This window comes from Bos indicus, chromosome 7 (genome assembly GCF_029378745.1).
Source record: "Bos indicus isolate NIAB-ARS_2022 breed Sahiwal x Tharparkar chromosome 7, NIAB-ARS_B.indTharparkar_mat_pri_1.0, whole genome shotgun sequence".
In the NCBI taxonomy this organism is placed as follows: domain Eukaryota; kingdom Metazoa; phylum Chordata; class Mammalia; order Artiodactyla; family Bovidae; genus Bos; species Bos indicus.
This window is the reverse complement of record NC_091766.1, coordinates 68807038-68834292: the sequence shown is the minus strand read 5'-3', so window position 1 is coordinate 68834292 and position 27255 is coordinate 68807038. Positions and strand designations below refer to the sequence as shown.

General features: G+C 45.1%; 1 protein-coding gene across 3 annotated transcripts in view; it reads right to left on the bottom strand.

Moving 5' to 3' along the window:
- Nucleotides 1–27255, bottom strand: part of CYFIP2 (cytoplasmic FMR1 interacting protein 2) — a 134309-nt gene that overhangs the window by 24259 nt on the left and 82795 nt on the right. For all 3 annotated transcript variants that reach the window (XM_019965309.2, XM_070793921.1, XM_070793920.1), the window contains 3 exons: nucleotides 16515–16658; nucleotides 14694–14784; nucleotides 13727–13857 (listed from right to left, as the gene is read on the bottom strand). In XM_019965309.2, coding sequence (XP_019820868.1) covers nucleotides 13727–13857; nucleotides 14694–14784; nucleotides 16515–16658 — 366 coding nt within the window. The remainder of the gene's footprint in view (nucleotides 1–13726; nucleotides 13858–14693; nucleotides 14785–16514; nucleotides 16659–27255) is intronic.

The window sequence follows — 27255 nt, the reverse complement described above, 5'->3', positions numbered from 1 at the left end:
AAGGACTAACACTGAGGCTCTAATACTCTGGCCACCTTATGCAAAGAGGTGACTCATTGGAAAAAACCCTGATGCTGGTAAAGATTGAAGGCAAAAGGAGAAGAGGGGGACAAAGGATGAGATGGTTAGCTAGCATCAGTGATTCAATGGACGTGAATCTGAGCAAACTCCGGGAGACAGTGAAGGACAGTGAAGACTGGCGTGCTGCAGTCCATGGGGTTACAAAGACTTGGATATGACTTAGCGACTGAACAACAGCAGCAAAAAACAACCAGTGGCTCACAGCTGTCAAGTACAGAGGTGACCTGAATCCCAGATTTCTAAGTCCAAAGATACACCCTGTCCAGGAAAGTACCAGGGAAATCAACCTGAAATTGGGCTGAGAGAGCCTTATATAACATGCCCTGGTCATCTCCTCTGCCTCTTAATGCTTTTTGGTCTTATTCTGTGTAATGGTCTCCAGACTCAGTGAAACCATTTCTTAATTAAAAGGTATTGCATATTCTTTTGGATATAGGCAGAGCATAAATAAATATGGTAATACTTCTTATTTAATATGGTCACTGGGCCTTCTCTAAAACCAACCTCACCCTGCTCTTTCACTGCACTCCACTTGATGAGTTTTACAGCCTTGGATGGAAAAAGTGGAAAAAGGTCTTTCCTGAGAGGCATCAAGGCATGAGGATTCCCATGTAACTATAGCACATCTCAAGTAGGAAATACTGATTTCAAAACTCTAAGTGACCAGTTAGAATCTGTTGGGTGGAAAGTGCCCTCACCTTCTGAGTTTTCCGAACTCATCATGAAGCCCAGTGGACTGTGCCACCTAGGACACATCTTCAGAACTGCTGGATTGCACACCCAAACTGCTAGGTGTTGGGAGGGAGAGGCTTGGGCTGCAATACAGTCTGCAACGCAACAGCAGAGGCCCCAGGGAACCGTGTTCATTGCAAGTCACTGAAGTGTGAAATTAGCAAATTCAGGGACTGGGAAAAAATGGAATGAAGTCTGAGTTTTAATTGGAACAAAGACCCATAGTTTGCCTTCCATCGTGTTGCCTGGAAATGGAAATAGCTGACTGGCTAATAACACCTAGTTAGCATCCTATGTCTTGCCATATTGCCTTCTTCTATGGACTGTACAACTGACCAAGAGGAGGGGGGCAGTTCAGTTGCCTCATAGATACCAAAGCAGGACAAACTCCAGTGCTGGCATGTCAGGACAACTGGGCCATTTCCAGGGGGCTCAGACCACTCTTTCTGGGGGAGAGTGAGAAGGATTTATTTTAGGGGAGGCGGTGGATCTCCAGTAGAGATGACAAAAAAAGTATCACCCAGGGTTGCTGTGAATGGTTTATGAAGACAGTATACTATCCAAGGATATCCCATCCTGCTGCTGCTGCTACTAAGTTGCTTCAGTCATGTCCAACTCTGTGTGACCCCATAGATGGCAGCCCACCAGGCTCCGCCATCCCTGGGATTCTCCAGGCAAGAACACTGGAGTGGGTTGCCATTTCCTTCTCCAATCCTAGGGGGTTTCAAATATATGGTAGACATCAGATATGGGCTGTTTATAATGATTTTCCAACAGATATATTTTGGTCTCCAAAAAAATCAATACATTAATATTGCAAAAGAAGAAGGCATAAGATCTCGAGAAAAGATATCTTTTCATGATTTGCCTGAAGGCAACATGTGTGCTAGTGATGGCCCCAGGGTCATCTCAAGTACTGACCATGGCTGAGAGGCAGTGGGTGTTCCTGGAGAGGATTCTGACACCAGACTCAGCAGGATGGCCCATGAATATCTGCCTTAGGTTAGAATAAGGGCACTGGCACTTAGGTTACAGATTTGTTATCCTTGATTTCCAAGAGCCATCAACAGCAATGACATTTTAACCACTTTCCATGTGCTATTTGATTGGACATTTGTCATTTTCTTCTGGAAATGCACCCAATATTCAATTCAGCCTCTAGGAAAAGGTTTTCCTTTGAAAAACTATTAATTTAGCATTCACAGCTTTTTTCCTCAGATACACAGATATAATTGACATACTACATTGTGTAAGTTTAAGGTGTATGACACAATAATTGATATATATATATATTGCAAAATGATTACCACAATAAGCTTAGTTGACGCTTTCTTCACCTCACACAATTACCACTTTTGTTCTTACTGTTGTGAACATTTAAGATGTACTCTCTCAGCAGCTTTCAAGTATACAATACAGTACTGTTAGATACAGTCACTGTGCAGAACATGAGCTATGTTTTTAAAATGGTCACTCTACCCCTTTATCTTTGGCTATTTTTGAAAAAATAGAAATTGCAGATACACTTTTTTTTTTATAAAAGGAAAATTTATAACCTCATCATGCAGGGGGTCATCACTGATAACCTTCTGGGGTCTGTCCAGCTAGTTTTTACCGTGCATAAAACATTTAAGCGTAGATCTTAAAATAAGAATGGAATATAAAATAGCACTCTTCTGTAAACTCTTTTTATCACTTAGTGTATACTCTCAACATCTCACCAAGCACAGTACAGAGTTTCTATGAGTTTCTACTTCAGTGTTTTTCTTTGGCTTGTTTTTGTTTATGCCTGGAGGAGGTCTTTTTGTTCCGCTCTACCCTTTCTTGAGTGATCTTCCTACTCCTCAGAATTACCTGGCAAGTGAATAACCGTCGAAGAACTGACTTTCACAGCATTATCTATTTCCCAAACAGTCTCAGTGGACTTGGTATTTTAGCCGGCTTCTAAAGATCAAAGAACATTTCAAATCAACAAAGTAAGCCCTTAATAGGAGAATTCCAAACACTGTGACAGAAAGTAGAAGAGATGCTTTGTTTTGGGGGTGCTCTAGCTGCCCCTGAATTATAAATGCCAAGGGGGTAAATGTCACCAAGCATTAGGGTAGAAGCCAAGGATAGTAAGAGTCAGCCTTGGTCCTGATCCAGGTCTTTGGGGAACCTCAGGCTTCTCATCTCTAGCCTGACCTTCTGGAGAAGGCAATGGCAACCCACTCCAGTACTCTTGCCTGGAAAATCCCATGGACGGAGGAGCCTGGTAGGCCAACATCCATGGGGTCACGAAGAGTCGGACACGACTGAAGTGACTTAGCAGCAGCAGCAGCAGCAGCAGCAAGCTGACCTTCAAGGGTCAGGTTGGTAGCCAGGGAGAGAGTGGCAATGAAAGATGGGTTAGAAGGAAAAGGTACGGCTGAATAATCTGGGGCATTATTTGGACTTTGAAGGCCAAAGTCAGGACTTCGAATTTTTAGTACCAATGACAGCAGAGATCAACAAAACATTATAAATCAACTATACTTGATAAATTGAAAATAAAGATTTTTCAGTAATGAGAAGCTACCTGTCAGTTTGAAGCTGGAGAGTAGCATGATCTGGTTTACAATGGTATGAAAATCTTTTTGCTGCTACATGGGCAAATCAGCTCTGTCTTTTTTGTCTCCCTAATGCTTTACCTACTAGCACATTGCCCACAGAGCAAGAATGGAAAGGCAGAGAGGCCATCAAAAAAGCTGCACGGAAACATGTCTCTTAAGTTGAGCATAGGGAAAAGGCACTGCTGTTTTCTTTTCTCTCAAAGACCCAGAAGCAGAGGGAGGGTCTCATCCCCATGGATCCTGGGAGGAGGGCAGCTGACTGTTCTGGGTGTGCTCCCAGCGGCGCTCACAAGCCGAGTGGCCTCCTAATTCACACTGGCCAGCTTCCCCAGCTTTGGCTTTCTATGGTCCTGAACTGCTATTTCCTGCTCACAAATCAAACAGATGGGCAGCATGAGAGTCGTGGCTGAGTTTGGCACTAGCAGATGCCTCAATAAATTTAGGAAATGAGGTCAGAAGTAGCTCTGGGGCTTATGTTACCAAGAATAAATCTCACCAACTAGCAGAAGTAGCTAAAAAACAACAACAACAAAAAACCCCTTATAACTTTTCTTCCTTCTTATACCTCATGACCTTGTCTGCTCAATGACCCTTTTTCTTAGCTTTCCAGATTCTATGATGCAGTTTCCTTCACACAGTCCTCAAGTTTGTGCTATGGAAAACATCAGACATATTAAATACAAAACATTTGAAAGAACTACGAACATCCCTATACTCTTGATGTAGAGTTCTAGTGAACATTTTACTGTATCTGCTTTGACTCTCTGATTTACTGAATCATCTGAAAGTGAGCTGAAGCCACTGCATCAATTATTCTTAAATAGTTCAGCACGCAATTCCTAAAAAGGACATTCTCCCATGTAACCTCAGTATTGTGATCACCTACATCAAAAATTCTTGATATCATATAACATACTAACATTTCCTGACTGTTCTTAAGGAGTCTTTCTATAGCATTTTTTGGGGGATCCAGGATCTAATCATGATGAGTTTTCTAAAGTATAAAGATGAAGCAGTTGCTCTACCAAGTGAAAAGTGAAAGTCACTCAGTTGTGTGTGTCTCTTTCTGACCTCATGGACTGTAGCCTGCCAGGCTCCTCCATCCATGGAATTCTCTAGGCAAGAATACTGGAGTAGGTATGCCCTTCTCCAGGGGATCTTCCCAACCCAGGGATTGAACTCGTCTCCTGCATTGCAGGCAGATTCTTTACCATCTGAGCCACCAGGGAAAGCCTTGCTTTATCAAAAAGTACCCTAATGAGTCTCTCGTTTGGGAACTGATGTGTGCTCCCGCTTCTGCATAGGGTCCTCCCTGGGAGGAGCTAATGAGTGACAACTGCTACACTTACCAAGTGCCACACCAATGCTTATTATTCCTATTGCTTAGGACAGCCACTAACGTATCACAGTTCTAGATTAGTAACAATCAAGAGCTACTGTAAAAGTGCTCTCTGTTAATAGAGAAAGTAAAAATTAAGAGGTTTCTGGAGTCAGGATGCAAAAATACTTTATTGAAAGAAACCCACATCAAAATTCAAGGGATAAGTATTTCATTTTGCTTTCAGTCTTAATATTTTCCTTTTCTACTTACTTAATTTAAAACTGATGAACTATGAGGGATTTCCATGAAATACCACAAAACTTCATGTTCCCAACTCACTCACTCTAGGAGGCTAACTGGGAACTTGTTATCTCTTGGTTAACGGACATCATAAAGATTCAGGATACATATTTTTTTAAAAAAGTGTGATCTTACATGTGTCAGATTCATGTAGAACAGCATTAGATTCTACCTTTAGGCTCTGCTTCTCGGTGAAAAACTATGTACCCGTTTTAGCAGATTTCCTAAGGGGAAGCATCAAACCATTCTCAAAACAGTATTTTCTTAAATAACATTCTGAGTCTCGAGACAACACAGACAATAACATGGATACATTTTTGTTTTGTCTTTGTCAAGTGAGTGTGGGGAAATGAACTGGAAAACTTGAGGTGGAGCACCCCACAGGAATCCCAGCTCTGGCTTTCCCGCGGGCTGTGGGTGGCAGGACAGGGCCTGACCGAGGGCCCAGCCGTCTAAACACTGCCTTATAAGGATGCATGTAGATGTCAGTGTCAGTACTTCCTGTGAACTGATGTTAAGCCCCAAGGATACAGGGCCTGTAGAACAGTCGTGAAATGAGGCTTCCCACATCCACCACAGCCCTCCTTTGTACGCAAAGTATGAGCTGCAGCTTCCAGCCCCTCACTGGGGACTCCAGGGGCAGTGGAGAACTCACCTGAGGTTTGTTACATCTGCTCCCACTCCATCATTTCCAGGAGCTCTCTGTAGCCCTGGCTGAATAAACCAGCAACTTAGCTTTATCTGATTATGCGTGTGTGCGTGTGGGGGTGGTCTTTCCCTACCAGGCTATGCCTTACTTGAATAATAAAAATACTCTATATTACTATGTTTCACCCTCCACCTCTTCCCCTAGCCCATGAATCATCAAGGGGAAAATTAATTATTATTATTCTAGATTAGAATCATGTCTGGTCAACTAGGAAAGATCTATGGCCAAGAAACTGACCCAGAAAGCAGCTTTTCCTTTCCCACAAATGCATATCAGCGTCTCCCAAGGTTGGCATTTTCCAAAGGGTGGGAAACGAGGGGGTCCAGGGCAGTGGAATTTCATAACAGAGAGTCACAGTGAGAATGTCGTTTTCCTTTTCAGTTTCCTGTTAATCTTTCTGACAATGTCAACGACGAGGTCTCCATCTGGAAGCAGTAGGTCTTCCCACTTCTGTAACATTTGCTAATGTCTGTTTTTAACAGAGAAAATGTGCAGGCCTCACTCAGGGCCCAGGCAGGCAGCAACTGGAATTATGTCATCATCTTTTATTTTCATTGGATTTATTATTTTGGTTGCTTTCTAATGACAGCGAGAGAGAATGGTTTTTTAAAATGGAAAATGATATGAAGTTTCCTTTTAAAAGAAGGTAAAAAGTTATTTTAGATACAATTATTACATAAATAACAGGAGCAGGGGTCTGCAGATACGGCAAGAATCGTGACAACATGTCAATGACTACTCTGTGGCAATGCTAGTTGAGAAGACAACCTCTAGAACAGGGCTCTCCTCCCTGGCTGCACATTACAGTCCCGTGTGGAGCTTTCAGCCAGGGGCCTACTTGCAAAGATTCTGCTTTTCTTCCCACAAATCCTAGCTCATTTCCAATCAAGAAAGCCACTGGGTTCAGGGTCTGGGCTGGAAGAAACTCTCATACGCTCAGGCCGAGGGGAGCCACTTGATGGTGCCTGGATGTAGGGACAGAATCCATGTCCTGTGTAGCTGGGGGTGTCTTTTTTCAGGGTGAGGGGCAAAATAAGTGGATCAAGTAGAGGTGGGAATATGGAGTGAGAGTCTGAGTTGGGTGGTGGTGGGGGGGGGGTTGCTTCTGATTTCCCATGCATTGGGACCATGTATATTTTTTAAGCATGGGTGTATTTCCTTTAAAGGAAGAAAAACAATAAATCTTATTGCACTGAATTCAAACAATAAATGTACAGTATAGAGGACCCCTATCACCTGTTCCTGCCTGCATCACACCCCGCAGAGGTAACCTCTCTTTTCAGCTTGGTGACTATTACTTTTATAACTAAACAAAGTAAAAAAAAAAAAAAATATATATATATATATATATGGAAAATTAATATGCTGGAACGTGAACACATTGAAATGTGAACAGTGGTTATCTTGGTGTGGCACTATGGTTTCTGTTTTATTCTTTCTGAACCTGTTGTCTAGCAATGCATTGATTTCAGTTATGCCATGAGAAAAGCAAAATTAAAGAAAACGGACTACATAGTGGAAGCAGGAAATAGAGGGGTCAGACATGGAGCTGGAACTAAAACGAAAATAAAAACAAAAGCCAACAGAGCAATTTGCAAAGCTCAGCAGAACAGCTCTCTGGCCTTGAGTACTTGAACTGTGAGGGTCTTGGGTTCTTGTCTTAACTTCTGCACTAGCTGAGTAGCTGCAGCTCTGAGAAGGTTATCTCCTTCTCAGGGCCTTAGTTTCCTATCTGCAAACTGTGGAACTAGGATTGCATCAGATCAGTAGTTCTCAGCAAGAGGGAGGGTTTGTCCTCCAAGGGAATACTAAGCAGTAGATGAAGACATTTTTGGTTGTCACAACTGGGGAAGTGCTCCTGTGTTCTAGCAGGCACAGCCCAGGGATGCGGCTCAGCAACTTGCCACACACAGGAGGTACCCCCAACTATGGACTATCTGGCCCCCGATGTCAGCGGTGCTGAGGTCAAGACACCTGCCCTGGATGGCCCCTAACAACTCTTGCACCTCTGAGCAGCCTTCAGATCTATGAGTTTGGGGCTGAACTGTCCTCAATTCCTATAAAGGTAAGAACCACTCTTGACTGACCAGTATGACTATGGCTCACTTAGTTATTAGGATGAGAAAATAAACAAACAACAGGGCCTAAGGCAGGGAACACTCTCAAGTGTTCAAGTGACTCTCAAGTCCTGGACGGGAGGTCTGGCAGCAAAAGGCAGACAGAAGGGCTGCCTCCTTTGCAGGGATGCCGGCCTCCCTTTCTCCCATGAACGAATAGGGCCCTCTCCTGGTGTGCGCTGGCATAGCAAACAATGGACTGATGGCTTGAAAACCACACAACATTCGAACCAAAACTTTACGTTGTGGAATATTTCCCTTATGATTTCTCAGAGTAAAAGATAGTAGAGGCGATACTAGTCACTAGTAATAGAATTTCCTTTAAAAACACAATAGGTTTATAAACAGATACCTAACACATATGGTTCATTTCAGATTTGATTCAAGTATTCATTAAAAGCCTCCCATGACCAGCCCTTTGTGGACACTTGATAAATGACAGACACAGAACTACGTCTGCAGACCAGGAAGAGGGCTTTTCAATTAGTGGTGCTGAGGCAACTTGGGAAAGAAATGAAGTTGGCTTTCTACTTCCCATTCAACACAAACATCCATTCCAGGTGAATAATAGACTTAAAGTTCTATTGAGCCTGGAGAGGCTAAACTCTAAAACTCTCAGAAGATAACTTATCTTCATGATTTAAGAATAGGGGACATCTCTTTAAACAAGTCACAAGAGCATCAACCACACAGGAAAATGTAGATGAGAAATACAATAAACCTTAAGAACTTCTGTTCATTGAAAGACATGCCACATAAATATATTTGTAATACATGTATCTACGTATATTGGAGAAGGAAATGGCAATCCACTCCAGTATTCTTGCTTGGAGAATCCCATGGACAAAGGAACCTGGCAGGCTACAGTCCATGGGGTTGCAAAGAGTTGGACACGGTTGAGTAACGAACACACTCACAGACAGTATATAAATCATTGCTACAAATCAACAGGAAAAGATAACTCAGTAATAAAATAGGCAAAAATACTGAACAACATTTCACAAGAGTCTCTGTCCAAATGGGAATACCATATGGAAAGAGTTCAGCATCCTTAGTCATCAGGGAAATCAAAACCATAGTGAGATATCACAACACATCCACCAACGGCTGTAACTGAAAAGACAGACGATCCAACTGTTCATGAGGATGTGAAGAAATGAAAACTCCCACGCATTGCTGAACGGAGTATACACTGGTACAACCACCTTGTATAGCTTTTTGGCAGTATCCACTGAAGCTAAACATAATGTCTTCACATCAATCCAGCTATTCCGCTACTAGGTATCTACCCAATAAAAGAGAGACCACACACGGGACTTCCCTGGCGGTCCAGTGGTCAAGACTCTGCACTTTCAATGCAGGGGGCACAGGTTTGATCCCTGGCTGGGTAACTGAGATCCGGCATACTGCGCTGCATGGTCAAAAAAATAGAAAACTAAATAAAATAAAAAATGGCCTTATAAAAAGAAAAAAAAGAGGTATATGCTAGAGTAGCAATTTAATAAAACTAATAATTATTGATTTAAAATTAATAATTAAAAAATGAGAGCATTTCTGCCAAAAGAAATATATAAGAACATTCATGGTTTCTTTATTCATGGCATTATCAAACAGTAAGCAATGAAAACATCCATCCACAGTAAAATGGGTGATCCAACTAGTCTATGCAGTGAGAATACTGCATACTCCATACACAAATGGCCTTTGAACACATGGGTTTGAAGAGCATGGGTCCACTTATTCAGATACTTTTCAATTGTAAATACTACAGTATTATAACTCATGGTTGGTTGAATCTACAGATTGGAACCATGGATATGGAATGGCAGATACAAAGGGCTGACTGCAAAGTTACACATAACTTTTTGGCTGAAGAGAGGGTAGGCACCTCTAGCCCCAGTGCTGTTCTAGGGTCAACTGAATTACTCTATGCTTGTTGTGCCTTGTGAAGATCGCTCAGTCACGTCCGACTCTTTTCGATCCCATGGACTGTAGCCTACCAGGCTCCTCTGTCCGTGGAATTCTCCAGGCAAGAATACTGGAGTGGGGTGCCATTCCCTCTTCCAGGGGATCTTCCTAACCCAGGGATCGAACTCAGGTCTCCTGCATTGCAGGCAGATTATTTACCGTTTGAGCTGGCATGCTTACTAGACCTTCATTAAAAACACCGAGCAAACAAGGACCCACCCCGCGGGTGTATGCATTTCTGTTCTGCTACTGCATCCTTACTTTTTTGTAAGCACCGAACTTACAGAATACATATCTTTGTCCAGGAGATCAATCTTTTCAATTTATATTCCATCCATTTACAAATTAATAATATATTAATAATCTGTTTTAAAAAGACAAGCCACAGAGCAAGAGAAGGTATTTGTACATATATACAGATATAGACCCCACAACAGGACAAAACTCTATAAAGCTATTAGAATACAAGAGACCAGTGGGCAAAAGGCTTCTCATCTTATACTTTTCTGTATCCTTCCAATTTTCCTGAAACTATGATATACTGCTGCTGCTGCTGCTGCTAAGTCGCTTCAGTCGTGTCCGACTCTGTGCGACCCCATAGACGGCAGCTCACCAGGCTCTGCCGTCCCTGGGATTCTCCAGGAAAGAACACTGGAGTGGGTTGCCATTTCCTTCTCCAATGATATACTACTTGTATCTTTTTAATTAACTTTTAGTCAATGATAATACATGAATATATATTCCTTATAAAAAAATTCAACATTTCAGATACAGCAAATGTCTCTGTTGCCCTCTAATCCTAGCTCCCTCTGTAATACCTAGAGAAAAATGACTGAATTATAGGATGATTTTCCCAGATTTTTTTCCCCCAATGCAGGGTTATTTTGTGGGCTTTGTTTGTTTATTTTGCTTGTATGGCATAATGTGTCTTATCATGGAACTCACTTTCTTTCTATTCATTGTTATGTCTTTCACCATTTTCTATGTTGTATGTGCAAAGACACCGTCATACTTTATTCTTTTTGACTGTTACACAGTCCTCCACTGGACGGACATTCCAGTTTAAATGCCTTTCCTCTACGGACATAATCTCCTTCCTCCCTTCCTCCTCCTTTCTTTTTTTTTTTGTTATTAGTCCTCCTACTTAATAAGAATAATCAATATGTCATTTAAATACTTATTCCGGCTTCATAAATTAAAAAGTTCCCAAAAGCTCCTGCCTCATTCTAATCTCAGAAAGCACTGTCTTATCTTGGGGATTTCTCCAGCTGTCTAAGTAGAAAGCAGAGCTCACAGCCTCCCATGTGGCTCATGGGATCTTAGTTCCCACTAGGAGTTGAATCTGTGTCCTCAAAGTGGAAGCGTGAAGGGTCCTAACCACTGGACCACCAGGGAAGCCCCGAGCCCTGACTGTTGCTATGTCTCCTCCCACTCACATTCCCCTAAGGCCGACGGTCAGTACTGGAAACCCATGCTTTTGTTCTTTCACCTCTGCTACTGATGTGCTGTGTGACTTCAGGTGAGTTGCACCCTCTCTGACTCTCCTTTCCTAACTTATGCATAGAGGAGGTTGGGCCATACAAACTGTTGGGGTCTCTCTTAGCTCTGAAGGCCTTTGATGTGAGTGTTCTGTTGACCACAGTGGTACCTGCAACCGACCATGCAGGCAGGGATGCCTAAGACAGGATTCCTTTCCTTGTAGCCCCGTCCACCGTCTGCCTCTTGGGGGTCTGTACGTGGGAAGTTAACTGATGTTCCTTGTGCAGAACAGTGCTCATGAGAGACACTGGGAACTAGGGCTTCAGGGACCTGCCCACCCCCCGCCCACCTGCACGTCTCCTCATCTTCCTGAGGCCTTGAGTGGTTTCTCCTGTGTGTCTTGTCCTTGTGACTTCTGATGGCTATGTTGCCATAGCAACCAGGCCCGCTGAACCATGTTTAAAAACCTGTTACCATGAAGAGGAACACTTAGTCCATTTTGAGGAGAACAGAGAGGCTATTACTCCCCACAAAATAGACTGTGTTTCGGGGACTGTCAGGGGGAAGGGTCCAAGAGAACAGCTGATCCAGATCCCTGGCTGCAGAGACGAGGCACCGATGTGGACGGGCCGGCTCGCCGCAGCTCACAGGTCCAGAGGACGAACCCTCTCGGGCTCTCATTCTGAGTTTGTGCTCTCACTGCTTCCTTGCCACCTCTACCTTCACTTCACCTCCTTCCAAATTCCTCCTCCTCCTGCCCCTCTCTTTCTGTGCCTCTAAGATGACCCTGCCAAACTGGACAACTGCAAATAGCCTGGCCCTTCACTCACCTTCTGGCTGCTGCTTCTCCAAACAGTGAAAGGGCCTTTAAAACAATAAATCAGAATCCGCCCCCCTCCAATCACTTACGGCATCCCAAGGCTTCCCGAGGCGCCCCCTTGGCCCAGGACTGAGGCCCCGGCCTCTCCCACCTCAGCCCCAGCTCACTCTAGGGTTCTCAGCATTTCTCAGAGACCTCATCCTCTCCAAAACCAGCACATGCTTCCCAGCACCTGTGACTCTTGAGCTATTCTGTTTCCCTGTTTATTCTTTCACAGCCCCTACCCTCTGCACTCACATCTCTGGTTGTTTACCGCTTCCATCGTCACCCTCTCCGGGATAAAAATGGTAATTATTTGTCTGTCCTATTCATGGCCACTGACCTGCCACTTAGGGATGCACCCGGCAGTGAGCAGGTTCTCAATACCCTTCTGCTGAATGTGTGTGTGGACAGAGGACGGCAGGAATGGATGCTGAAAGATGTTCCTGCTGCGTCCTGAAGACCATGCCTTTCCTTCCACAGTGCTGCCCATTACCCTGTGCCTAGACGGCCAGGCCCACCTGCGGACGCCTTATGGAACCAGAGCCGAGTGGAGAGCACTGGGAGGGTGTGGAGAATGCTGACTCCATGAGCAAGCCACAAACAAGTTCTGTGTGGTCCCAAGATGCAGAAGCACAGGGACTCATGTTTTTGCCCATTAGCATAATTCAAACCAATTATTTAGCTCTTACTTTACATGTCTTGGGGCTTCCCTTGTGGCTCAGCTGGTAAAGAATCCGCCTGCAATGCAGGAGACCTGGGTTTGATCCCTGGGTTGGGAAGATCCCCTGGAGAAGGGAAAGGCTACCCACTCCAGTGTTCTGGTCCGGAGAATTTCATGGACTGTATAGTCCATGGGGTCGCAAAGAGTCGGACATGACTGAGCAACTTTCACTTTCATGTCTTACCTCCTTTCAGCCTCTAAACTGCCTTGCAGGGTGAGAATCCCTGTCTTCCATGACAACAAATGAAGAAAGCACTATGTGCTCTCCCCTCAGCCCGGAACAGCTGTCCCTGATTCTCCATGAGGACAGTTCCTGATCAGTTTTCAGGCCCCCTTCTCAGGCAGGTCCTCCCCCACCCTCAAGACCACACCACAGGTGTTCCCTCCAGACCTGGCAATCGTCCCTCACAGCACTTGCTCCGACGGTAAACACATCGTTTCCGTGTAGACACTTTTCAGGACAGGTCTCCTCTCCACCACCCAGGACACTGCACTGCACCTCCCAGCGCAGTGCCTGGCCTGTGGTTGCCAGGAGTTATCTTGTGTCTGACGGGTGAATGGAAACCCGGACTCTGACAGACTGCCGGGGCCCTGCTGCTAGCGGAAGGTGGGCAGTTGGGGGGGAAGGCCAGGCCCCTCTGACTCCAGGACCTGCTTCTCCCAGTATCTGGGTGTCAGAGAGGTCTGAGTGGAATGGAGAGGAGCGCGTGCCCGCCCTGGAAGAGCACACAGCTGAGCGGCAGGGCTCCCAGGTGGGATGCGCTCGAGGGGCCTTGGGCATCTGTTGGGGTGGGGGTACCCTTCCAGCCTGGAGACACGCCAATTCCTTGGGGCTCAGAACTCACCAGAGCTTGCTCGATAAGCAAGCAGAACAGGATGGCATTGCCCACCTCCCTCAGGCTCTGGAACACGTCAGTCTTGAGCTCTGCGTATTCGATGATGTCCTTCAGCTGGTGGTGAAAGAACTCCAGGATCCCTGGGAGGTGCAGGGGGAGGGTTAGTGGGAGGGTCATGCTAAGCACTGTATCTGCAATAGCTCACGTAATACTCGTAAAAACACCCTGGACCAGGCACTGTGACCCCTCTTTTCAGACGAGGCTCAGAGAAGGTAAGTGGCATCTCCACAGTCACACAGCCAGTAAGTGGGGCAGCCGGGAATGAAAGCTAGGGCTATCGGTCCCAGCCCTTTCCTGCTCTGGCTCACACTGACCCAGCATCCGGCATCTTGGTAGTTAGGAAAAACACCTGGTACTAAACTCATAGTCTCCACCCTTCCCCATCCCCCAGGCTCCAAACTCATTCCAGGTGCCATCACTATCAGGGAAGGGAAGACTGGCTGACTTCTCTGCCCAGAGATTGAGTGGTGAAAACTCTTATTTCCTGACTTACCTTAGAAATGCCACGTTACGCCACGCCTGGGGCGTCAGTCTCCGCCAAAGAGGCACATGGAGGAAGGAATGTGGATGTGCTGAGCTAAGGAAGATCTTTACAACTAAACCTCGCTGCTCACAACCTAACGGTTCTCATATTTGTGGACCTCTTCCAGCCTCCGGGCAGTGCTGTGAGGCAGGCCCAGCAGGCACCACTTATGTTCACTGAAGGAAGACGATACTGTTGTAATCAGGGGGATTAAAAGTGGTCCAGGGCAATTCAGTGGCAGAGAGAGGGTGCAAACCCAGTGTTGTGACAGTCTGCTGCCACATCAGAGAAGCAAATACTTTAAGGTAGATTGCCAGAGCCCCCTTTCACCGTGGGATGGGTCTGGATTATTTTCCTATCACCACAGCCCGCTCATGCTTCCCCATCACCCACCTGGGGAGCCATACTCGTGCCGGGGCAGACGGCATATCTTGGGCATGACCTCGATCAATGTTTTCACGTACTGGAGGATAGTCCCTTGGAGCTGACAAAGGAAGAGTACAAGATGAGTGAGTAATCCACGGCTGCTGCATATGAGTGTCTCAGGGCTGAATGTTGGGCCAGTGGGGCTGTACAGGGGTTCAGCTGAGACCTGTGGATAAGTGCTATGGATTGAATATCTGTTCTCCCCCCGAATACATATGTTGAAACCCTGATTCCCCAGGACAGTTGTATTTGAAGATGGGGCCTTGGGAAGGAATTAGGTCATGAGGGAGCAACCCTCACGAAGGGATTAATGCCTTAAAAGAAGAGAGGAGAGGGAGCAAGAGAAAGACACTCTCTGCCATGTGAGGACACAGGGAGAAGGCAGCTGTCTGTGAAGGAGGACGGTCCTTACATGCTGGCTCTGTGCTCTGGACTTCCAATCTCCAGAACCATGGGCAATGAACATCTGTCACTGAAGCCACCCAGTCTATGCTGTATGTGTCAACGTATGTGTCACAGAGTCCCAAGCTCCCTAAGAGGACCGGCAGGATCTCTCCTAAGGGAGTGGGCCGGTCCCATTGCCCTTTGTAAGGGAACGTGGGCCTTTATAAGACAGAAAAGGGGACGCTCTCATTATCCCCTTGGGCTCACAGACTTCAAGGGGGGGGCAATTTCTAGGCATGGGGTCCTTCCTGGGGTTGGGGCACTTACACGAGAGCTAAACTAAGATCTAAGATGAAATGGGACCAGGGAGCTATGAAGATTGACACATCATCTAATTTATGCACAGAAAATTCATGGTTCATTCATCCCTCCCGTGTCTGTCGTAGACACCTTTAATCAATTACCACATTTTCTTCTTTAAATTTAGCTTCACAACCTAGAACAACCCCTCATTATATATAGTCGCTACCAGAGGACTAAAGTTAGCAGACGAATTCTGCTTGCTATTCCTGACATAGATATGCTTTATTTCTCTTTCATCATCTCAAACTTTCAAGAAAATCTTATTTAAATGTTTAAGCCTTGCTGCAGCAGTGTCCTGGTTAAATGAATGCTCACATGACCATACTTGGTGTGGATATAGAATGATGGCAAAGGGATACACAATTCTAGGCCAGTATCAGTGTTCAGCAAGAAATCCCAAGGGGAAGAAGTGTGGTGACTGATTAGTGATATCTGCCAAGGGTGTGGGTGGAAAAAAACGGCAGCACATGTGTCATGGATTTGTCATGCTCAAATGAGATAATGCAGCACAGGAGGTGGGTATGAGCAGTCATTGCGTGCATGCATGCTAAGTCACTTCAGTCCTGCCCACTTTTTGTGAGACTCTTTGTGACCCCATGGACTGTAGCCCACCAGGCTCCTCTGTCCATGGAATTCTCTAGGCAAGAATACTGGAGTGGGTTGCCATGCCCTCCTCCAGGGGATCTTCCCCACCCAGGGATCCAACCTGCGTCTCTTATGTCTCCTGCATTGGCGGGCAGATTCTTTACCACTAGCGCCAGTAGGCCTTAAAGTCAAAGTCAAGATTGCTGAATTCAGTTAGCAAGTTCTAGGAGTAAGCTTGGCATCAGAAAAGAAGAGGCAAAAAAACACAGGTCAGAAAATGCATGAAATGTTACAGGGTGATAGGTGAGAGGAATCAGGGGACAAGGGCAAAGCATTCCCTGGGTGATTCCTACAGACAGAGCTGAAAAGCCTGTTACTGGATTTTTCAGGCCAGGTAAAAAGTAAAAGCAGGCCTCATTGCTCCCCACTGGGCCCCTCCCAGGGCCCCTTCCTCACCAAGCTTTTGACGATCTTCAGCAGTTCCTCCATGACCACAGCAATGCCCTGGTAACCGAGGAGTCTGCAGATGGTCTTGAAATGCGGGGGCCCCACAAAGTTCCTGTAGGAGCTGTAGATGTGGCTGTAGGCGATGTTGAGAGGCTGGAAAACAGAGGATGTGGCCAAGTCAGTGGCAGAGAACTGAATGCACACTACATGAGTCCTGGCAGGAGGTGTTTCAATCATAGAAGGACAGAAGCTTGATGTCCTTGTTCTCTCACTGGGGAACCCCTATGAATACATTTTGCAAGATGCTACTAGAGAGTGGTGGTCACTGACCACAGGATGGAGCATCTGATGGGGCAGCAGTTCCCTAACAGAACAGGAGAAAGGGCCTCCAAGCAAATATCTTTTTATAAAATAGGACTCATGCTACACTTGACTGTCCACACACAAACCAGGACTTTCACACTTGAGCCACAGAGCGAGGGTAAAACAAATGCTTTTCTTTCTCTAGGGGAATTTTCAATGCTAGGAACTGGCTGGAAGAACCGTGGTGAAACCTCAATAGCTGATTCATCGTTGCCTTCTTTCTACTTTGAGGTGTCTTCATCTATCACAGGGCAGGGTCTTGAGAACCAAGAGCCCTTGGGGGCAGGAGACCTCTGTCGACCACGTTGGAAAACCATACAGGAATTTTGAGCCTCAGTTTCTTCATCTATGAAATGAGTGGGTTGGATTAGAATATTGGTTTTGAAGCTTTTTGAGTAGCAAAAAAAAGAAAAAAAGATGTCAGAAATAAGTACAGGAAACAGACAAAAGCTGAGATGTTCTGATTGGGTGTTGGTTGAGGGCCCAGAGCCCTGACCACTGAAGGGCCACCTCCACTGTCCTCTGGACCCCATGAGATGCTGTTGCTGAATTAGTGGAATATCTTTAAGGTCTTTCTGTCTGAGAATACAGGATCAAAATAAAGGGCTCTGAGTTGGTTTCACTTAGCTAGCTGAGACACTGAAGTTATCATTGACTTTGTTTTGAAATGCTGCCACTTAAGGACCACCTCATGCCAGGCTGCATGAAGCCCTCCAAGTGCATTTTCAATTAATTCACACAACCCATGTATGTGATCTGTGATCTGTACAATTCTAGGCCCCATTTCACAGATGAGGGAACTGAGGCTCAGGGTGGTAAGTAGCTTGCTCAAGGTCACACAGTTCATAGGTAACTGAGCCCTGTCTGAACCCAGGTGGTTGTGATCCCAAAGCCCATGTTTTTAACCTCTGCCTACAAAGGTGAACTTTGGAAGCAGAATTATTACATAAACCTTAAACTTTTTTTTTTTTTTTTAAAGAAAAAACTTCACTTCTAACCTTAGATTTGAGTACAGTTCTCCTATCTGGAATTGTAAAAATCTTGTATACAGAGCATGCAAATTTGTAAAGACCACATCTGTAATCTATTAGCTGGCTAATTAGAGATCCTGCTGCTGCTGCTGCTGCTAAGTCGCTTCAGTCGTGTCTGACTCTGTGTGACCCCAGAGATGGCAGCCCACCAGGTTCCCCCGTCCCTGGGATTCTCCAGGCAAGAACACTGGAGTGGGTTGCCATTTCCTTCTCCGATGCATGAAAATGAAAAGTGAAAGTGAAGTCGCTCAGTCATGTCCAACTCTTAGCGACCCCATGGACTGCAGCCTATCAGACTCCTCCATCCATGGGATTTTCCAGGCAAGAGTACTGGAGTGGGGTGCCATTGCCTTCTCCGATTAGAAATCTTACATGAATTAAAAAGGAACTGTGATGGTGCTTCTGGAGCTCTGCAAGATTCATGCATCAGGGAAGATTTGATTATGTTCAGCCTAGGTTTTGCATCAAGTATGTTTTACTATATTCTAAACTTCACAAACAAGCATCATAATCATGGTACCCTCTAATAAGAAGGATACATGAGGAACACAATTAGAGTGTCCACTAATAACAAGAATTCATGAGGAATCACAAGCCCACTCATCCAACAGGCTGAATAACAGTTCTCTTGCTAAGTTAATGCCTATATATGGAGAGGCTTGGAGTTTGAGAGTGGAGAAGGAAATGGCAACCCACTTCAGTATTCTTGCCTGGAAAACCCCATGGACAGAGGAGTCTGGTGGAGTCAGACATGACTTAGTGACTGAGCATGCACACACAGAGTGTGAAAAAATAGTGCTCTGAACTCTGCCTGAGCCTGGAAGAGGGACACCTTGTAGGTAGTTACTAAAGATTTCTAAATGGGGTAGGGCAAGAGGAGTTTATGTGGGGAGGGAAAATATGACAGATTAAAAAGCATGATATTCACAGAGGGTGATGATCAGCAAATCCTGGAGTATATGAATTGTTGAGTTTGATATAGTCAACCATGGAGCCAGGCCATATAACTTTCTGTGTGTGGAGCAAACCATTTTAGTGTCTCTGTAACAGGCCACCCTGCCAAACAGGCAGGGACCAGAGAGAGGGGAGTGAGGCACCAGGGCACACGTGGCAGAAGGTAATCCTGCTCCCAAGTGAGTGCATCTCGGCTCTGGCTCTGTAACCAAAGCCCACTCCATAGTTTCCTGCCCCCTCTCCAGGGATGAGAGTGGGGAAAACAAACAGTAGACACACCATGGCTTCCCTCTGGTGGTGGCTAGATGATGGAAATGTCCCACACGTTGACTGGGTTCTTGACTACACACATGTATACACTTGTCAAAACTCATGAAACTATATGCACACATGATCTGTGCATGTTATTGACTAAATGGTTGTGCTCTTATCCCCCAATTTTTTTGTTGAAATCTTAATCCCTATTGTGATGGTATTAGGAGGTGGGACTTTGGGGAGGTAATTAAGTCATGAGGGTGGAGTCCTCATCAATGAGATTAGTGCCCTGGGAGGAAGACACATGAAAATGCTCTCTCCCTCTCCCTCTTCGCCTCCCCTTCCTCTCTCTCTTTTTCCCTCCCCACCTGCACCTCCCCTCTCTTCTCCACATGTACTAGGAGAAGAAGGCTATCTGCAAACCAGCAAGTGGGCTCTCATCAGACACGGAATCTGCCGGCACCTTGATCCTGGACTCTCTAGCCTCTAGAATTGTGAGAAATCTTTGCTGTCTAAGCCACCCAGTTACTGTATTCTTGTTACAGCAGCCTAAACAAAGACAGTGCATTTTATTGCTTATGATTATACTTCAATAACAAAAGTAAATTAAAAAGCCCACTGGGGTACATCATAGTCCAATTCACTTCCCAATATTTGCTTTCAAAGATTAAAAAACAAAAACCTGATTTGAGTTTCCTCCCAAAGAGGCTGCAGCTTGAGCCCGCATGGGCACGGGAGAGGGATGGCTGGGCTGCGCTCACAGTCCAAGGGTTATCACATGGACTCATCCCCAGGGGAGCTTCCTCCTCACCCTCCCCACCTGGAGCTGGGCCTCTCCTCTGAACCCAGTGAAGCTCTGAGCATATTCAGTGTCTTTTTCAAATATCCTGTGAAGGGAACTTTTGAACAGCATGGAACTTTCAAATGGATATTCCTAGAGGGGACAGAAAGCAATCAGCTACTTTCTTCCCCTGTATGATTCTCCGACTTCTTTTCTTCCTTTGTCTGAGTCCAGAGTTATTTACTGGGGTGAGCACACCTGAGTTCAAATTCCAGTTCCATAAATTTACTAGCTAGATGATCCTGAGCAAATTATTTAAACTCTCTAAGCCTTGGTAGCTCAGACAGTATAGAATCTTCCTGCAATGCAGAAGACCTGGGTTCGATCCCAGGGTCAGGAAGATCCCCTGGAGGAGGATGTGGCAACCCACTCCAGTATTCTTGCCTGGAGAATCCCATGGACAGAGGAGCCTGGTGGGCTACAGTCCATGGGGTCACAAAGAGTCAGACATGACTGAGTGACTAACATGTTCACTGTTTTTTCACTCCCTAAGTAAAGATAATACCAACTCTGGGAGGATTGTACAAGATTTAAATGAGGTGACATACATACAGCTCTTAGCATGGTACCAGGCACGCTGGAAGTACTGGCTGAAATAACAGCCCTTCATATTCCTTTCCTTTGGTAACTGGAAAGGAAAGACTAAGAAAATACAGCTTCCTGATCAAATTTCTCCCAGATGCTTTGGCTATAGTCACGATTCTCTGAATCTGGAGAGTATATCTATGGCGTAAAATTTTGTACAACACAGTGTATATCCTACACGGGGACAGATGTGACAGGGGGCAGAGTCGATACCAGCTGATGGAAGATACCCAAAAAAAAAAAAAAAATGCAGGTTTTGCTCAATATTTGGAACATGATAAAAATAGGAGCTGTCCAACAACAGACTGCACTGAGCGGAGACTGAGACATGTGACACAGGAGGTTGCTCTGCCTGGGACAGAGGGTGGGAATAGATGTGCTGCTAACTCCCCCCACAGGTGCAAGCTCCACTGCGGTCTTCCCTGTGCTCATCCTTCTTAGCAGCCTCCTTAGCCGCCACTCCCACCCAAGGAGCTTCTAACACAAGTTTCCCTTGGCACTTCCTGGCAAGCACAAATAAAAATGTAGTTGGGTAGATGGAACCCTTTAGCAGCTCTCTCCAGAGTTCTAAGCAGAGAAGAATAATTTTGGAATTGTTTAATCACACACAGGGCCGAAAAAATAATCCCCCCCTTACAAACCCACACACAGGAGGCCTCTTGTTGACATTCCTCTATTACTCTTGGATTCTCGTCTGGACCATTCAGGCCTCAGTTGATGGCCCAAGCTCAGGAAGGACTAGCATGAAATGAGCAGAATTCAAATCCTCCTTCTAAGTGAGCAAGGTCCCCACATTCCCCAACCGCTGCCCCCTACCCCAACACACCACACCCATGCAGGAGGAAACACACACACACGCATGCTGGGAAGTACATGCACACACACACCCACAGGGCACCCATCTGACCTGCTGGTTCAGTAGGAGGCTGGGCCCTATTGAGAAAATGTGGGAATATGGGAGCCGGGGCATTTTCTGAAGTTTGGCAAGGAAAAACAGGAATGCAACATGACTTGAGACATTGGAAACTTGCTACAGATCTCTTATATAGAACCAATCCTGCTAACTGACTTGGGCTACAATCAATGCCTGCATTTAGAAACTACATACCTTTAGAAACTATGTACCTTGTTTAGGATGTCTTGCTTAAAATTAAGCTTGGTTAAAACCATCTTGCTCAGAATAGATACCTTTATGAGATCTCAAGAAATAAGCCTGATTCAGGAATTGGAGCCATAATATCAATGTGTGATATATATGCATATTTGTTTAAAAGTGAAATAGCATTTTAAGGAGAGAAAAAAAGCTGAGTTGATCTGGCAGATTCTGGGAACTGTAATATCTCTATAAGTGGACTTTTAAAAAAATTGTGGTAAAATATTCATAACATAAAAGCTACCATTTTAACCATCCAGAAGTGTTGTAGATGGACTTTTAGTCATCAAGTGTCTATCTTCACCAGATGATAAACAAGACCAACCACTCCAAACAGGGAAGCTTGTTTATTTGGCAAATCAAATTTGCAAGCAATTTGCATCTCTGCTTTCTGGAATCACAATTGCTGTTTTCAGAGATCCCAAGAGGAATTAAAACTGTTTCTAATTTCCTGTTTTACTTACAATTTCTCTAATGTCCCTTGAGCAATTTGAATGCCATCAGCCCACCAACACAAACATGAGAGGGAGAGAGCTGGAGCTTCACTCTAAAACCTGCAGGTAAATGAGGATGCAGGTAAATGAATAAAACAGTAATGGCATCCTTGTTGGGAAGACCACAGAATGAGATGATTGAAAGAACTGATAAATCCTAAGTTACAGGTTCAAATCCATTGGAGGGCGTGAGTAAAAGTGCTCATGTCTCTCTGTCCCTTTTTGATGTCTGGTGAGCCATAGGGCTGGTTCTCCAACATCAGGGTGTCCTTTTAGTCTTCTCAGCTCAGAGTTTGAAAGATCCAAGTACAGACCTTAAGAAATAACTCTTCTCCTGTTTTCTATCCCATGAATAAAGTCTTTTGGGGAAGGCAAGAGGGAGAACAGGAACCAAACCCTCCTGTTCTGAGATACCCTATCAACACGACAATATCTAGAGTTGCCAAAAGTTTTTTGGAGGAAACCAATGATGCTGCTTTTTAAAAATTCTGTACTCATAAGATGATACACAAGTGTATCATAATTCCCTGTTCATGAGTGTTTTTACATAATTCCCTTGTAATTATCCAGTTGTATTTGTTTCTCCATGGCTGCTGTAACAAATTACCATAAATCTTATGGCTTAAAACAACAGAAGTTTATTCTCATAGGTCTGGAAGTCATAACCCAAAATCAGTATCACTGGGCCAATGTCAAAATCAGCACAGCCACACTCCCTTTAGATGCTTGAGGCAAGAATCCGTTCGTTGCCTCTTCCAGCTCTGCTGGCTGTTAGCATTCCTTGGGTGGTGCCTGCATCACTAATGGCAATCTTCAAATCCTTCTGCTGAGATCTGGCCTTCTCTTCTGTGTGTGTAGCCTTCCTCTGCCTCTCTATTATGAGGACACTAGTGATGGCCTTTAGGACTTGTCCTGATAAACCAGGATAATACTCCCATCTCGAGACTCTTTACTTGATCATATCTGCAAAACCGTTTTCCCAAATAAAGCAACATTTCCAGGTCTAGGATTAGGATCTGGTATCTCTGGGGGCCATAAGCAGCCTTTGAGACCAGGTAATGCAGGCACAATCATCCCCATTTAGCAGAGGATTGAAGCCCAAGTGAAGGACTTCCCTGGTGGTCCAGTGGTTGAGAACCTGCCTGCCAGCACTATTTACAATAGCAAGGACATGGAAGCAACCTAGATGTCCATCAACAGATGAATGGATAAAGAAGTTGTGGTACATATACACAATGGAATATTACTCAGCCATAAAAGGAACACATTTGAGTCAGTTCTAATGAGGTAGATGAACCTAGAGCCTATTATACAGAGTGAAGTAAGTCAGAAAGAGAGAAACAAATATTGTATCTTAATGCATATCTATGGAATCTAGAAAGATGCTTTGGTCAGCCTATTTGCAGGGCAGCAGTGGAGATGCAGACATAGAGAACAGACTTATGGACAAGGGCCAGGGAGAAGAAGGAGAGGGTGAGATGAATGGAGAGAGTAGCATGGAAGCATATACACTAACATATGTAAATAGATAGCCAATGGGAATCTGCTGTATGACTCTGGGAACTCAACCGGGGCTTGGTAACAACCTAAAGGGGTGGGAATGGGTGGGAGGTGTGAGGGAGGTTCAAAAGGGAGGAGACATATGTACACCTATGGCTAATTCATATTGATGTATGGCAGAAATCAAACCAATATTGCAAAGCAATCATCAATCAATTAAAAATAAATATAAATTAAAAAGTAGACAATAGTAAAAAGTAAATCTTACACTTCATATTCACTTTTAAGAGTATTTCCCCTAATTTCCTTTTCCTAGAGTATATATACATGATCACCTGTGTTTGCTTATTATCTATCAAATGATATTTATCTTGATTATCTATGTTATCATCACTGGATTTTCTCTGAGAAATACTGTCCAATAATGTTACAATAAATAATATGTGTGTGTCATTTAAAAAAAAGGAAAAAAAAGCATCCACCTGCCAGTGCAGGGGACACGAGTTCAATTCCTGGTCTGGGAAGATTCCTCATGCCTCAGGTCAACTAAGCTCATGAGCCACAACTACTGAAGCCGGCATGCCCTAGAGCCCATGCTCTGCAACAAGAGAAGCCACTGCAAGGAGAAGCCCATGCACTGCAATGAAGAGTAGTCCCCACTCGCCGCAACTAGAGAAAGCTCATGCACAGCAATGAAGACTCAGTGCAACCAAAAAAAAACCTTAAGGAAAGTCAGAAAGCCCAAGTGAAGTGAAGTGACTCTCCTGCAGTGAAATACAAGATGATATTCTGCCATATCTACCAACTGCCAAAATAACAAACTTCTTCTGGACTGGGGGATAAATAATGTTGTATAGTCTGGGAGAGGTGCCACACAGATAAGATAGCAGGGTAGGGGCAGGAAGTTGGGTGCTGATGGTGTTGTGGGGCCAAGGCAGATTCCCCTGCTCGGGCCCCATGTGAAGTGCTGGCGCCCAGGTATAGAGCAGGCTGAGATGCACCCAGCCTGCTGCAGCAAAGCCCTGGTTTCTAGACCCCAAGGACTATGGCTTCATGGAGAGGCACTGCAAGCGTAGAATGAATTTCTCTGAGGTCAAATCAAGGCTCACACTGGGGCACTGTTTAGACACCAACAACCAAATCAAACAAAGATCACACCACCAATCTCCAAAGACCAAAACACAATTGAGAAGTTATTGGTATAATTTAAGAAATGATTTGTGCCACAATCTATATCACTTGGGAGGCTGTTTTATGATAGAACTCTACAATTCACTTAGAGAATAACATTTTTTTTAATGTTTTGACCCATATACTAATTTTGGTGACCAGTTGCTAAAGGCTTTTTACATTTAATATTAACCCTAACCCTAAGTGTCATGAACCTCCATCCATAGTTCATCAGGCACTCTATCAGATCTAGTCTCTTAAATCTATTTCTCACTTCCACTGTATAATCATAAGGATTTTGACTTAGGTCATACCTGAATGGTCTAGTGGTTTTCCCTACTTTCTTCAAGACCAACCTAGATAGCATATTCAAAAGCAGAGACGTTACTTTGCCAACAAAGGTCCGTCTAGTTAAGGTTATGGTTTTTCCAGTGGTCATGTATGGATGTGAGAGTTGGACTGTGAAGAAGGCTGAGCGCCGAAGAATTAATGCTTTTGAACTGTGGTGTTGGAGAAGACTCTTGAGAGTCCTTTGGACTGCAAGGAGATCCAACCGGTCCATTCTAAAGGAGATCAGTCCTGGGTGTTCTTTGGAAGGAATGATGCTAAAGCTGAAACTCCAGTACTTTGGCCACCTCATGTGAAGAGTTGACTCATTGGAAAAGACTCTGATGCTGGGAGAGATGGGGGGCAGGAGGAGAAGGGGACGGCAGAGGATGAGATGGCTGAATGGCATCACCAACTCGATGGATGTGAGTTTGAGTGAACTCCGGGAGTTGGTGATGGACAGGGAAGCCTGGCGTGCTGCAATTCATGGGGTCGCAATGAGTCGGACATGACGGAGCCACTGAATTGAACTGAACTGAACCCAACCCTAAGTGACACAGCTCTTAAGCAGGGGAACCTGGACTCCAGACTCCGGAAGAGGAAACACCTGTGGACTGTATTCCTCAAATGTAGCTGATTTTCTCCCTGCTTCTACCTGCTACTTTCAGGTGACTGCATATTCCCTATGAGATCTTTTAGTTCCTTGCCTGTTCCCATCACCCTGGAATCCACCAAATTGCAAAGTCCTGTCCCCAGCTCTCGGAGAAGTCAACCACAAGGCAAAGAACTACTGTTGACCACTACTGACTGAAGGTCGGCCCAAAGGGGAGATCGGCATCAAAGAGGCCGGCTGGGAGCTTGGGGTCTGGACCAACAGACCTCGGTGCAGGGACCTGCTCTGCCACCGCCTAGCTTTGTGATACTTGTCAAGTCAGTTAATCCCTCTGAGCCTCAGTTTCTCCCTTTATACAATGATGGTAAGAGGGCCTACCTCAAAAAGTTCCCCATGGGTAAAATGAGGAAAAAACATGTAAAACACACCAAAATGTTCTCAGTGGTTATTTCTGAGTAGTTTGTGTTTGACTACTGTCTTTGAACTTTTTGATACTTTTTAACACATTTTTAAAATATAGCTGTTTTAAGGAGAGAAAGAGGGAAGGAAGCATCATGCAGATAGCACACCTTGTCCATCACAGCCTCTGGATGAAGCTACAGCCAACTTAGGCAATGGCTCGTGTCCACGGACCTTGTCTTCTAAATAGTAAGAGCCATGGGGTCGCAAAGAGTCAGACACGATCGAGTGACTTCACTCACTCACTATTCCTAAGCCCAGCACTACAGAGATGGGTTCATCTCACTGCTCCAACATCATCAAGCAGGTCGTATTAATATTTGCCTTTTACAGAAGAGTTAACCAAGGCCTAGGACAGTCAGAAAATTTGTCCAAGGCCATAGAGGCAGGATTTGAACCCAGCCTGGGGTCTTCAGCCTCTGGGTGGCAATCAGTTTTGGGGCCAGGGCATGCCCTCTCAACTATCCCTTCACTGCCACCTTCAGGGAGGGAGCAGGGACCCTGCTTTTGGCTGGTTTCCTCTGTAGTGACTTACTGCTGGTGTAAACCAGCCAGAGGCCCCCAGGCCTGAGAGCTGAAGAGGCCACCATTCGGGTGACTGCAGAAGGGTGACTTTACCCTGAAGGTGGAGACAGTGAGGAGCTTGGCTGGGTGCGATCTCCTGAGTCAAGTGTCCTCATGTGACCTGTCTACCCACAAGGGCTCACTGGGTGCTCTGGGTGCTGCTGGTGAATGGTGACGACCCAAGGGAGCAGGATGAGCCCTGGCCTTGGAGTCAGGGTTCCTTGGACCCGGACTCCCCTCTTGGCTCTGCAACTCATCAGTCCCCCGGCCTAGGGAAACCTTTCCTTCTCTCGGGATCTGTGAACCAAGAGGACATCTAGACCTCACATTCTCCCAGTGTCTCAGCTTCTCAAATAAAAAGCTCAGGGTGAAAAATGCCATCCAGGAGCATTAAAAATAAATTCTCGTTTTTGGTGGCAAAGGCTTGAGCTTCATCTTGTC